Raw genomic sequence first — 13,563 nt, forward strand, 5'->3', positions numbered from 1 at the left:
TCTCCGTTGGAAGCTTAGAGCTTTTGCATGTGTTTTCAATTTCTCTAACTTTTCTGCGGAGACCGTGTGCACAAGGGAAAAAAGCACACCTTGCCCTAAATCTTTTACAGAGATCTGTGGTACAAATAAGAATTATTTGGAGCTAGAAAAAACTTCAAGAAAATGATAAAGTAGACGTCTGACATGTTAGCTACAGACCCAGCACTCAACACTTCAGATCCTAGTCCTTCTCCTAACCCCTTACTTCCCTGAGGGCTCGTGCATCTGCAGATGCCACAACAACAAGCACTCCACCACCGATAGTCCTGGGCGGCCGCAGACGCTCTTCGCCGCCTTTTAAGCCGGAGTCCTGGGGGCGACCCTGGCGTCGCTCTCGTCCCTTCTCCTGATTGGCGGCGTCTTAGCTTCTCTCCCAGGCCGGGCACAGCTCGCGGCTGGATCCGGCTCGCGGTGATGACGACATCGTTCAGCGACGGCCGCCGCCGCCGCGGAGCCCGTACGGCGGGGGAGGGCTTCCGGGCCGTGGGCCTGACTCCTCAGAGCTGCTGTCATGGCGGGTGCTCTGTGGGGCTTCTTTTCCATCCTGCTGCTGTTACTCTCAGGAGATGCCCACAGCTCGGAGGTGCTTGGGGCTGCTGCCGAGGGCCCGGGAGGTGGCGGGGTTGGCCCGGGAGATCGCTTCAAGATCGAGGGACGTGCGGTCGTTCCAGGGGTGAAGCCTCAGGACTGGATCTCCGCGGCCCGAGTGCTGGTAGACGGAGAAGAGCACGTCGGCTTCCTTAAGTGAGCATCCTGAGGGCAGCAGGAAAGCGGTTGGGTGGACGCTGGAAGGGTATCCAGCTAGGACAGCGCAGTGTCAGGACCGACAGCGTAGCTGTCACCAACTGAAGGTACAGGTGCCCCTAACGGTCTGTGCTGGGAGTCTGTGCGGTCAGATACTTCAGCAACGAGGACGGAGGGCAGTGGCCCCAGGCCCGAAACAGTGGGGTCATTCATTTGTAGCCCCGTTTTGCCCCCTTGTGTGGGCTCATTTTGTCCCCTGTGGGGCGGATGACACTTGAGCCCAAGGGACTGGTGCGCCCTGGTTTGTTTGTTGGCTGTTTTGCACCTTTGCATCTTGTCTAGTTTCTCTGGGACCTAGTTGCTTTCTCCTTGTCGGTCTTCTGGTAGCTTGGTGTTGTGTAGAAAGATGTTAAACAAGTGGGAATTATCAAAGCCCAAAGGGCTCCCGGCGGTGACATAAGCCTGGAAGGCTGGTGTTCCTGCTTCTAAAATTAATGGGCCCTGAAGTCCCTAATCAAAGAGCTTTTTCCCCCTTGGCCCGAGGTTGCGATTATTGTTCTTTTTACATTTGACTACGTCGAGGGATTTGCGAAAGCGCAGTCGTCCTCTGTGTCAGACTAGGGTTTTTCAAAATTCCTTACACATACCTCTTCTTGTTCTTAGGAGAAATGGGATTTTCTGGGAAGGTGGGGTGAATTTAGTAGTGATTTGGCTTGTCAGCAGTGTTTTCATCTCTATAGTCATGAATATGATGTTTGAAATTTTGCCACCAGTATTAGGGGTTGAAATTATGACCGAAAGAAGATATTTCTTGGCTGGCTTTGTACATTAACTTGTGATATCTGAAAACCGTACATCTTAAATGTGAACATTTAAGTTTGAATTGCAGATTTCTGCAGATTGTTGAAGTTCCCTCGTGGGAAATTCAAACTCACATTAATTAAACTACAAATTGACAACCTTTTTTTTTTTTTTTAGGTTTTGTGTGTGTGTGCGTGCGTGTGTGTGTTTTGTTTGTTTATTTGGTTGGTTTTTTTGAGACAAGGTTTCTCTGTAGCTTTGGAACCTGTCCTGGAACTAGCTCTTTTGTGAGCACTGGGATTAAAGGCATGCGCCACCACCCCCGGCTGTTGTTTTTTGAGACAGGATTTCTCTGTAACATTGGAGCCTGTCCTGGAACTTGCTTTGTAGACCAGGCTGGCCTCGAACTCACAGAAATCCGCTTGTTTCTGCCTCCCGAGTGCGGGTTTAAAGGAGAACATCACCACCTTCCAGTGACAACCAGTATTTTAATTCCATCTGGCACTAGGGTATTGTTTAGAGTTTATCCTAATTAATGATGCATTAATAATAAAAAAAAATCCCCCCCCGTGGTAGTGGTGCACACCTTTAATCCCAGCGCTTGGGAGGCAGAGGCAGGTGAATCTCTATGAGTTCCAGGACAGCCAATGCTATACAAAGAGACCCTGTCTTGAACCCCTCCTAAAAAAAAACTCAACAAAACAAAACAAACAAATAATCATAGTAATAATAAAATCTCATTAAGTTTTGAAAGATAAGGCTTAATTGAGAATTTAACTTATACAGTGTATAGCACTTTTGAAAACCACTTATTTTTATTTTGAAATTATTTTTAAAATTAATATATGTTGTCATATATTATTAGTCTTGCCTGGTGACACATGCCTATCATCCCGGCCACTCCAGAAGTGGACGCAGAAGGACATCAGGAAGCAACTTAGTTGAGACCCTATCTCAAAAAAGAAAAGAGAAAAGCACAAAAGCTGGCTGGTGATAGTTTTGTGGTGGAGCCAGAGTCACTCCTGAGTGTAAACAAATCAATGTTTATTGTGGAAAATATAAACAAGACATTTTCTTTTAAAAGGTTGCAATGAGCCAGGCGGTGGTTGTGCACACCTTTAATCCCAGCAGGGGCAGAGGCAGGCGGATCTCTGTGAGTTTGAGGCCAGCCTGGACTACAAGAGCTAGTTCCAGGACAGGAACCAAAAAAAAGCTACAGAAAAACCCTGTCTTGAAAAATAAAAATAAAAAAATTAAAAAAAAGGTTGCAATGAACGATAACAACCCTTAAAGTTTTATGACTTGTTTTTAAGGTTAAAGCACATCCAGGCTCTATTTCCCAGGATGTGGGCTCAGCCTACCCCACTTCCCCTCAGCAGAGCCTAGAATAAAGGGGCCAGGCTTCTCCCTCGTGGGAGGGGTGTTTGAGGAAGAAGCCTCACCCAGGCTAGCCTGGCCTCACATTTACTTGCTGATGATAACTTGGCAGGAGGAGCTGGCGAACAGGATGAAAACCCGACTGATGGGGTGAGGGTGGGGGTTAAAGCACATAAGACATTGTAATTTTCATTTAACATTTATTTTAAAATGTTACACTACTTTGGTTTTTGTTGTTTGTTTGTTTTGGCTTTTTGATACAGGGTTTCTCTGTGTATCCCTGCCCCCCCTAAATTTTACTCTGTAGACAAGGCTATCTTCAAACTCCGAGATCTGAATTCCTCTGCCACCTGAATGCTGGGGTTAAAGGAGTGCACCACCACCACCTGCCTTCTACTCTATGCTCTTGTATTCATATAAAAGGGTTGAGAGTTTATATGATTTTTTTGGTAACAGTCTTGTCGTAAATAGGAGAGGTTATTTGTCTGACAGCTGTTTTGACTAGCCAGCATACAAATTTGACTATAGTTTTGGCTTATGGGGAAGTGGCTTGGGACTTTGCTAATGGAGATGAGAGGAGCTGGGGTTGAAGAGCATGCAAGCCTGTTTTTATATTGTAAATGTGTATATAAACCACAACTCACTTATCCAGTCTTCTAATTTTGAACAGTTAGGTAGGTGTCAGTGTAATGATTGTTCTCTCTTTAAGAGACAAGCCACGCCTACTCCCTCCCCATCCGCTGAGGCAAGCTGATCTTCAGCTTCCAGCCTTTTTTCTGGCTCCCTCTTGGAGAGGCAGCTCCAGTCTCTTCTCTCTCTACCTTCCTCCCTGCCTCTCTCCTTGCCTCTCTCCCTCCCTCCCTCTCTCTCTCCTTCTCTGCTCTTCTCCCCTCCTTTCCATAACCACTAAATAAATATCCAACTTCACTCTGCATGGTGTGCCTATCCATCTGTCTCTCTCTTGCTGCTGCCACATGGCTTGCCTCCTCGGACCTGCTGTGTGGTCTCCTGCACTGTCCCTGCCTGGGACTGGCTGTTCTCAGGACCCGCTGCCTCCTGCCTGCCACCGCTTGGGGACCTGCAGAGTTTATGCTGCCTGCCGCCACCAGGGATCTGCAGCAATTTTTATTAATCCATTACAATCAGTTTTTGGTTTTGGTTTTGTTTTGATATTATGAGATTATATACTCCTTATTTTTGAATCTTTTTATTGTGTAGTTTCACTGTGTGGTTCATACTGTCTTCACATTGACGTCCTCCTGGATTCCCACCTGATTACAGGTGTCGGCTATCACACCTAGCTTAGCTTTTTCTTTGGATGATCCTGATACTGTTTGTGTTAAACAGCCATCACTCATTTTTTCCTCTTTGCTCAGAAAAAAGCATGTTTTGAAATTGATCTGTCAGGGTCTGTCAAGAAGCAGAAGGTGACTAGATGTGATGCTTACACTTATGTCCTAGCTCTTGGAAGAGTGGGACACTAGCATTGTGAGTCTGAGGCCATTCCGCGTTGTATGGCAAGACTTTGCCTCCAAAAGCAAAAGAGCAGAATATGCCTTAAAATTAGAATGGTTCACATAGAGTTCAATCATCAAGGTATAGAAGAACAGTCCAGAGTGTACACTACCTGGAGCTTCCAGCCTCAACACTGTTAACCCAATAGTACAATGAAAGCAAAACATAACTGTTGCCACCTCTAAGCTGGAGAGAATTGGGGAGGGGAAGAGGCTACTGGAGACTTGGAAGTGTGTGTAGGGTGAGGCAACGCATGTGTAGCCGTGATCCTGAGCAGAGACAGAGATGGTCTGTCCATGAAAAACCTGTGGGAAAAATACACTAAAGTAATTTTCTTCCCTTCCCATAGACGTGAAAAGAAAAGTAGAGAGGGGGTCTGGGGGCTGTGAGGGTGATATGGTCGTGATGGCTGTCACCTCATTGATTTGGCTAGACAAATGTCTCCTAATTCCAACCACACCACATGCATCCTTCCTGAAGCTGCTAGACTCTCCAAAAACCTTTCAAGGTACATTTGAAAGTGAGTCTGAGGTTGGACAGGTGTCCTGCTGGGGAATAAGGCATTTCAATGCTTATATTTCAGCTCTGCTTTACCTTGGTGTATTCTTTCAATGACAGGAAACACTTTTCATCTTAATTTTCTATGTCTTTTTTCCTTGAAAAAGCAGTTTTTCACTTTCTAGACAGGTTAATTTTGACTTGCAAAAAGAAATTACCAGCTTTTGGTTGGGTAATTTTTTTTTAAACAAGTAGGATCAGAGGAAATAAAGGAAGAAAAGATGGATGGTTTTAACACTAAATTGTAGGTTTCTGAATAACCAGCTAAAAGGTAACTAAAGTAAATGAGACTGTTTATAATAAACGGAAGTTACTATTGAAATGTTTGTATGAAAAAGAAAGCCAACAAATACAAATTAAAACTAAAACAGAACGCTTTATTATTTTTTTTAAATATTTATTTATTTATTATGTATACAATATTCTGTCTGTGTGTATGCCTGAAGGCCAGAAGAGGGCACCAGACCTCATTACAGATGGTTGTGAGCCATCATGTGGTTGCTGGGAATTGAACTCAGGACCTTTGGAAGAGCAGGCAATATTCTTAACCACTGAGCCATCTCTCCAGCCCCAGAACGCTTTTTTAAATAAGCAGAATGTATTAAAGGAATTTAATAAAGCTGGGACCCTCCTACTGTAATAATGTGCACTGACAGCTTTTCTTCAGTGACGTCAAGGCTGCGGAGTAGTAGCTGCTCTTTGTTGTCGCTGGCCTCCTGCCTCAGGAGTCTAATACTCTGGCTTAGGCTCGTCCGTGCCTAGAAACTCTGAAAATACTAGAATGTAAATTGCAGGACCAACTTTTGTTATTTTCTGTTTATTTAGGAAGAAGGGCAGAAACTATGTAGGTCAAGCTGGCCATGATCCTCCTGCCTCAGTCTTCTGCGTTTTATGATTACAGGCATAAGTCATTGTACCTGCATTTTCTGTTTGCCTCTAATTGCTTATGTGTTTGTTTGAGACAGGATTTTCCACTGCACATAGTCCAAGATATCTTGAAACTTACTCCATAGCCTAGGCTGGCCTTGAACCCATGATGATCCTTCTGCTTAAGTCTCCCAGGTGCAAGAATCTGCGTTTCTTCTGATGTTTTTCGAGAACTATTTGGGAAATGAACAAGTGCTTTCAAACAGGAGAGACTGCCAGGCGGTGGTGGTCCACACCTTTATTTTATTTTATTTTATTTTATTTTATTTTATTTTATTTTATTTTATTTGAGACAGTATTTCCCTGTAGCTTGTTTCTTGTAGACCAGTAGTCATGGAGATCTGCTTGCCTCTGCCTCAGGTAGGCAGATCTCTGTGACTTCGAGACCAGCCTGGTCTACAGAATGAGTTCCAGGACAACTAGGGCTGTTACACAGAGAAACCCTGTCTCAAAACAAAACAAAACAAACAAATAAAAAAAACAAAACAGGAAGAGACTAAGGTGCTGATGAGAAGTGACTAAGTGTGACTTTCCTTTTTCCAGGACAGATGGGAGCTTCGTGGTTCATGACATTCCCTCTGGCTCTTATGTAGTGGAAGTTATCTCCCCAGCTTACAAGTTTGATCCTGTGCGAGTTGATATCACTTCAAAAGGAAAAATGAGGTGAGGATACATGATTTCTTTTTATTAAAGTCTAGTCTAATTGTTATATATTACTTTTGGAATTTACAGTGAAGGTTGAGCATTTCTTATTTAAACCATAGCTGCTTCTTAAAATGTTTATGTTGAGACTATGAAGTTGGATTTTTTCCCCTCTGAATGAATGTTTCTAATATGGTAAACCCCTTCTATAATTGTATAGAGTGAAGGTAAAATTATTTGCTGTAGGAAAAAAGTACTGTGAAAATTATAATTGAAATTTGACTTTTAAATTTGAGAATTATTTTTTTTTTGAATTTTGAATTTGAAATGCTACTCCTGACATGTCACTGAAATATTTTGATAATCCTTCTATTTACTACAAAGTTGATCTAGGAGTTTCTATAGCTTCTTCTTTATATACTCCAAATTTCAGTAAAGAAATTATCAAATATAGTTGTGGTGTTGATGTGAAAGTGGGGATCTTGATAAAAGTGGAAAGAAGGGCCCGCGAGGGGCACAGTGGGGATCTTGATAAAAGTAGAAAGAAGGGCCCGCGAGGGGCACAGTGGGGATCTTGATAAAAGTGGAAAGAAGGGCCCGCGAGGGGCACAGCGGTCAGAGCACAGGCCATGAAGTGGGGATCTTGATAAAAGTGGAAAGAAGGGCCCGTGAGGGGCACAGTGGGGATCTTGATAAAAGTGGAAAGAAGGGCCCGCGAGGGGCACAGTGGTCAGAGCACAGGCCATGAAGCCTCGCGACCAGAGTTAGATCTCTAGGACCCACACGATGGAAGGAGAGGACCAGCTCCTGCAAGTTGTCCTCTGACCTCTACAAGTGCACTGTGGCACCTATGTCCCTCCCCCAAACACACACTAAATAGGTAAAAAAATGTGTTACCTGGGGTGTGAATTTATTTCTTCTCACAAAATCTAGGAGCTTCCAAGCTGAAGATTGAAGATGACCCTTGGTTGGCATAACTAGAATAGTAGCACATATAAATGCTTGACTTCTCTGGAAGGGGATGCCCTGTTTTGTGTTTATGTTCAGAGAAATATTTCTATTTGCTGAAACTACTCTAAAAATTCAGAGTAAATAAAGTCTGCTTTTCTTACAAAATACCCACGGAAACAGTGTTTCTTGAGCCAGCCCTTGAAACAGGCCTCTAGAAAGTTAAGATAGTATAGGTACTAGATATAGGCTAAAATAGTTTAAAAGTATATTTAAAGTGAATAAAGAAAAGAAAGACTTGTTATCTGTTGTTCTCATTGTAAAAGTTACTGTGTATAAATTTGTAACTTTGTCTTAATTAAAATGCTAGTCTTTATAGGATTAAAAAAAGAAATAGAAGATTTCCTGTTTACACAAGTGATGTATCAAATTAGGCAATAGATATTTGAAAAAAGATAAGATAGGATTTCTACAATAAATACAGGCATTGAGGTGGAAAGATCAATGGATGTGTAAAACAACAGAAGAGATGTCTGATGAACTGGAAAACATAGTAAAATAAATAATCCAAACTACAGCACAAATGAAGAAATGAATAATAAGTCAGGTGGTGGTGGCGCACGCTTTTAATCCCAGCACACAGGAGGCAGAGGCAGGTGGATCTCTGTAAGTTTGAGGTCAACCTGGTCTACAAGAGTTAGTTTCCAGGATAGGCTCCAAAGCTACAGAGATACCCTGTCTCGAAAAACCAAAAAAAATCCCAGAGTGCTGGGATTAAAGGCGTGTGCCACCACCGCCCGGCTACCAATGTGTTTTTTATGGCTTTCTTGAATCATATATTTTCCCTATAAAATGACCTTAAACATTGGGTATATCCTGTAGTATATATCTTAGACCATCAAAAATATGTAAGCCAATACTTTTGTGTGTCTGATACAGGCCTTTAATCCCAGCACTCTGGAGGCAGAAGAGGCTGGATATCTGAGTTCAAGGCCAGCCTGGTCTATAGAGTGAGTTCTAGGACAGCCAGGGATGCACAGAGACACCCTGTCTTCTTAAATAAATTTCTTACTATGTGTATGAAAGGTCTTTAAAGTGAGAAAGATTCTAAAATAATTGGGGGGCGGGGAAGCGTTTCTTTTATTTTTTCTGTCTTTTTTCCCCCATTGGAGACAAAGTCTCTTAAAGCCCAGGCAAACTTCCAGCTCCCTGTGTAGCTGAATTTGGCTTTGAACTCCTGACCCTTCTACTTCCCAGTCCTAGGATTACATAGATTTGATACCACACCCAGATTTAAAATAACTAACTTGATATAAAAAGTAGGTACGGAGTTATATGGACCTCAAGAATAAGAAGTGATGTAGCTAGAAGACCCCAAATCTAGTTCCTGTGTACCTTACTTTAGACAGACACTCTTTTTTTCGGGGGGAGGGGTTTCAAGACAGGGTTTCACAGTAGCTATGGAGCCTGTCCTGGAACTAGCTCTTGTAGTCCAGGCTGGCCTCAAACTCAGAGATCCACCTGCCTCTGTCTCCTGTGTGCGCCAACACCACCTGGCTAGACAGATACTTTGATCGGACTTTCACAATCAAAAGTTTACGTGTGGAGCTGGAGAGATGACTCAGCCGTTAAGAGCCCTGACTGTTCTTGCTAAGGACCCAGCTTCAATTCTCAACACCAACATGGCAGTTCACAGCCATCTCTAACTCCAGTTCCACGGTGTCCAAGCCCTCTTCTAGCATGCTTGGATCCTGCATACACATGATGTACAGACATATATGGAGGCAAACCACCCATAACATAAAAATAAGTAGGTAATTAAAAAAAAATGCTTAGATCCTGAAGTGCTTTGGAAAAGCTGAAGGTAAGTATAAGGCATTGTTTTTTGTTTGTTTTTTTTTTTTTGGTTTTTTCGAGACAGAGTTTCTATGTGGCTTTGGAGCCTGTCCTGGAACTAGCTCTGTAGACCAGGCTGGTCTCGAACTCACAGAGATCCGCCTGCCTCTGCCTCCCGAGTGCTGGGATTAAAGGCATGCGCCACCACCGCCCGGCTAGTATAAGGCATTGTTAACATAAGCAATTGTTTTTTGTTTATTTTGCTTCATTTATGTGTATATTTTCTTTTGCAGTAGCTTGGGACTGCACATGCTAGATAAATGTCATGTTTTTCATAGAATTCATGTTTTCCTGTTTCCTTAGAGCAAGATATGTGAATTACATCAAAACATCAGAAGTTGTCAGATTACCCTATCCTCTCCAAATGAAATCTTCAGGTCCACCTTCTTACTTCATTAAGAGGGAATCGTGGGGCTGGACAGACTTTCTGATGAACCCAATGGTATGTGTACTAATCCCTGGTTAAGGGTGAAATTGGGAAAATATAGTCCTTAGAAACAGATAAGGAAAGGAATATGAGAATTCTACTGTGTATTTCATAATAAATGTGCAACTGAAATAAATATCGAGGAAGATATCATTATAACACTGCAGATCAAGAGGCAGCAGTGGGTAGCGGGTCCCAAGAGCAGCCAGTCTTAGGCAGGGACTGCGCATGAGACCACGCCACAGGTCTGGTCTGCAAAGGCAGCTGGTCCCAGGCAGTGAGCCACGTGACGGTGGTGGCAAGAGACAGATGGATAGGCATGCTATGCAGAGTGAGTTTGGATATTTATTTAGTGGGTTATGGAAGTGTGGAAGGGAGAAGGAGAAGAGGAGAGAGAGAGAAGGGGGGGAGAGAGAGAAGGGAGAGTTGGAAGAGAGAGAAGCTGTCTTTGAGAGGGAGATGGAAAAAGGAAGAGACTCAGGCTGTGAGCAGGAAGGAAGATCTGCCTGCCTCAGGGGACAGGAGAGGGAGTGGGCGTGGCTTGTCAAAGAGACAGGACAGACCATTACATTCATGAGATCAGATAGAATGAGAATATTACTAAATTGTGTATGGAGCTAACCTATCCATTTTACATGTTTGCCCATTGTTAAATGTGCGGTCACTTATTAACCAGCTCATGTTGATGGCACATGTAATGTTTTATTATTGTGTGAGGCAGAGTCTAGTGGATCCCAGGCTGGCCTTGAGTTTGCTATGTAGCTGAGGATGACAGTGAACTTCGGATTCTCCTGCCTTTACTTCTCAAGTGCTAGTGTTACAGGGGTGTACTACATGACTGGTTGTTTTATGAAGTGCTGGGCATCAAAGGCAGGGCCTCCTGAATGCTAGGCAAGCACTCTACCAAATGAACTGTGTCTCCAGAAAGGAAGTAGGGCTTTCTTTCTTTCTCTTTTTTAAAACTAGGGTATTAAACAGAGAAATTATCTTGGAGTTTTTTTTTGTTTGTTTGTTTTTCTAGACAGGGTTTCTCTTTCTCTGTAGCTTTGGAGCCTGTCCTGGAACTAGCTCTTGTAGACCAGGCTGGCCTCAAACTCACAGAGATCCGCCTGCCTTTGCCTCCTGAGTGCTGAGATTAAAGGTGTGTGCCACCACCGCCGAGCCCTATCCTGGAGTATTTTAAGTAGTTATTAATCCTGAAACAACAACCCACAACTCATGTTGTGATCCTACTAGTAAAATACTAATACATTCTTTAGAAACAAATTGACCTTTTTAAATGTATTTGAAAATTGTTTTATCTTAGGATTCTCTAAATTTGGATTAGATTCCTTGCTGATAACTGTTTAGATCATAAACAGTGCTGTTTGGGGCCTATATATCAAGTGAAGGTAGATTAATACCTGGGGTTTATTACCAGAGACAAAAGGGCAGTAGAGCATCTGAGAAGAGAAACCTCAGCAATGAAATGCCACCATTTTCATCTTTGGTGTTCTTGTTTCTGAAATTGCACAGAGTGTGTCAAGTGCTGGAGGATTCTAGACCGTCTTCAGAGTGAATGTGCTCAAGTCAGTGGCTTCCTCTGCGCTGCAGGCTCTAGGGATGTAACTAATCAGAGCAGTGACACAGCACTCAGGAAGCAGCACCGGTGTCTGTAAGGAGCAGCCCCGTGGCCATTGGAATCACCAGTGCCAGCTTGCACTGGAAGAGAAGGAAAAGAATGAGCAGACAGATCCACTTAGAAATGTTTGTGTTCAAACTAAACTTTTTACAAGGATAGAAAGAGAAGTTTGGTATCAGTACCTTCATAAGCAAGACACCTTCAGTCTCAGATGCTCCACAGCAATCACACAGCAGCCCCCCACCCAGCTGGTCGGTTACTGTTAAGGCAATTTTTTTTAAAGGTTTATTTATTAAGCACACAATATACTGCTGACAAGGAAAGCACCAGGTCTCATTACAGATGGTTGTAAGTCACCATGTGGTTGCTGGGAATTGAACTCGGGACCTCTGGAAGAGCAGCTAGTGCCCTTACCCTCTGAGCCATCTCTCCAGCCCCCTGTTAAGAAAATTTTGATACATTTTGTTCTATGTACTTACTTGAATATTGTCACTAGTTATTAAAAACAGGTTTTGTTTCACAAACTAAAGTGGAAGAAAAGGTTTCTGATTTTTTTTTTCATTCTGCAGGTTATGATGATGGTTCTTCCATTATTGATATTTGTGCTTCTGCCTAAAGTGGTCAACACAAGTGATCCTGACATGAGACGGGTAAGCTGACTGCCCAGCTATGGACTTTTGAGTCATACTGTGCCTCTTTTTTTAATGACATTTTGAAGTTGTGTATATGTGTACCCACATGGTGTGTGTGTGTGTGTGTGTGTGTGTGTGTGTGTGTGTGTGTGTGCGCATGCTCTCACAGGCACTGGGGAGTAAACCTATGGCCTTGCACATTTTGCCAAGTGCTCTACCACCGAAACAAAGCAACATTCTTAGTGCCAGTTTTTAAATCTAGCTTGAGGAAGAATCTCAGTAAGTTATTGAAGGTGGCCTTGAGCTGTCCCTCTTCTGCCTCCGCTTGGCGGGCTGTCACGTAGTCATGTTCTGGTTCTTGTTTCACTGCAGCTGAGAACTGCATGGAGCTGCATGAGAACTTATCCTAGTTTCCATGGTAATTTCTCTTAAGAGTTTGTATAAATGCAGCATTATGTTTTCTTGTGTTCCGCTAGCTGTTTCCACTGGATAAGATAAATTCAGTTGGTTGTCTTAGTGAATGCTACTGTCTTTTCATATAGCTAAAACATTGTGCTTATCTTGGTCTTTTTGTGTGCCTTGCTTGTTACACAGTTGAAATGCATAATAACTTTGATATGCCTAATCGAGGTATTTTGATCCTTTAACCTGTTTTTGCTTAGTATCACTCTTTTGTGAGTGTGTTCATACATCCAAATGATTTGGGTAGATCCAGGGAGGATGCCTCTCATATCTGGTACTTTCTCTTCCTGCAGGAGATGGAGCAGTCAATGAACATGTTGAATTCCAACCATGAATTGCCTGATGTCTCAGAGTTCATGACAAGACTCTTCTCTTCAAAATCCTCTGGCAAATCCAGTAGTGGCAGCAGTAAAACAGGCAAAAGTGGGGCTGGCAAAAGGAGGTAGTCAGGCCCGCAGCTGCCATCGCACAAACTTGCCTACACCAGGTGGCTTCCAGTCCTGAGGAAACCCGTGTGAAGCGACTACTGTAAACTAAGTCATCCTGAAAGTTGATCTCGTACAACTGTTGTCTATGTTGATTTCTTAACACATGTTTTGTACTTGGTACATAAGAAAACCCAGCTTTCATCCTTTGTTTGTATGAGGTCAATATTAATGTCACTGAATTAATTACAGTGTCCTATAGAGAATGACATTAATAAATTATATGAAGTACTATACATTATGTATATTAAAGAAGTCTTAATCCAGAGATAAAAAAATTATCTTCTGTCATTCTTTACTACTTTCCTTTTTCTGGACAGTTTTCTCCTTGCATTATCTGAGCTTCTCTTTTAAAAAGACGTGCTTAGTACATACATCGTGCTTTTTATGTATGTGCCCATATGTTTCAAAGTTTCCACCCTAAGACAGGCATGATGGCTCACACTTGGAATCCTAGCACTGAAATGCTGATGCAGGAGGATTGCCTTG

General features: G+C 42.8%; 1 protein-coding gene and 1 non-coding gene across 2 annotated transcripts; both read left to right on the top strand.

Annotated features, from left to right (window-relative positions):
- Positions 1 to 483: 483 nt before the first annotated feature.
- On the top strand, positions 484 to 13,310 carry Emc7 (ER membrane protein complex subunit 7). The gene is made up of 5 exons (XM_075961716.1): positions 484 to 783; positions 6,505 to 6,624; positions 9,751 to 9,889; positions 12,065 to 12,145; positions 12,883 to 13,310. The coding sequence occupies exons 1-5, from the start codon at positions 551 to 553 to the stop codon at positions 13,033 to 13,035; spliced, it is 726 nt and encodes a 241-aa protein (XP_075817831.1). The 5' UTR covers positions 484 to 550; the 3' UTR covers positions 13,036 to 13,310.
- Positions 2,912 to 3,050, top strand: LOC142845316 (small Cajal body-specific RNA 21). The gene has a single exon (XR_012909876.1).
- Positions 13,311 to 13,563: the final 253 nt, after the last annotated feature.

The sequence above is a fragment of the Microtus pennsylvanicus genome, chromosome 2 (genome assembly GCF_037038515.1).
Source record: "Microtus pennsylvanicus isolate mMicPen1 chromosome 2, mMicPen1.hap1, whole genome shotgun sequence".
Lineage (NCBI taxonomy): Eukaryota > Metazoa > Chordata > Mammalia > Rodentia > Cricetidae > Microtus > Microtus pennsylvanicus.

Coding starts and splice junctions, on each gene's coding strand:
- Emc7 (XM_075961716.1), top strand. CDS start 551: ATGGCGGGTGCTCTGTGGGGCTTCTTTTCCATCCTGCTGCTGTTACTC. Junction 9,890..12,064: donor ACTTTCTGATGAACCCAATG/GTATGTGTACTA, acceptor TTCATTCTGCAG/GTTATGATGATGGTTCTTCC. Junction 12,146..12,882: donor GTGATCCTGACATGAGACGG/GTAAGCTGACTG, acceptor CTCTTCCTGCAG/GAGATGGAGCAGTCAATGAA.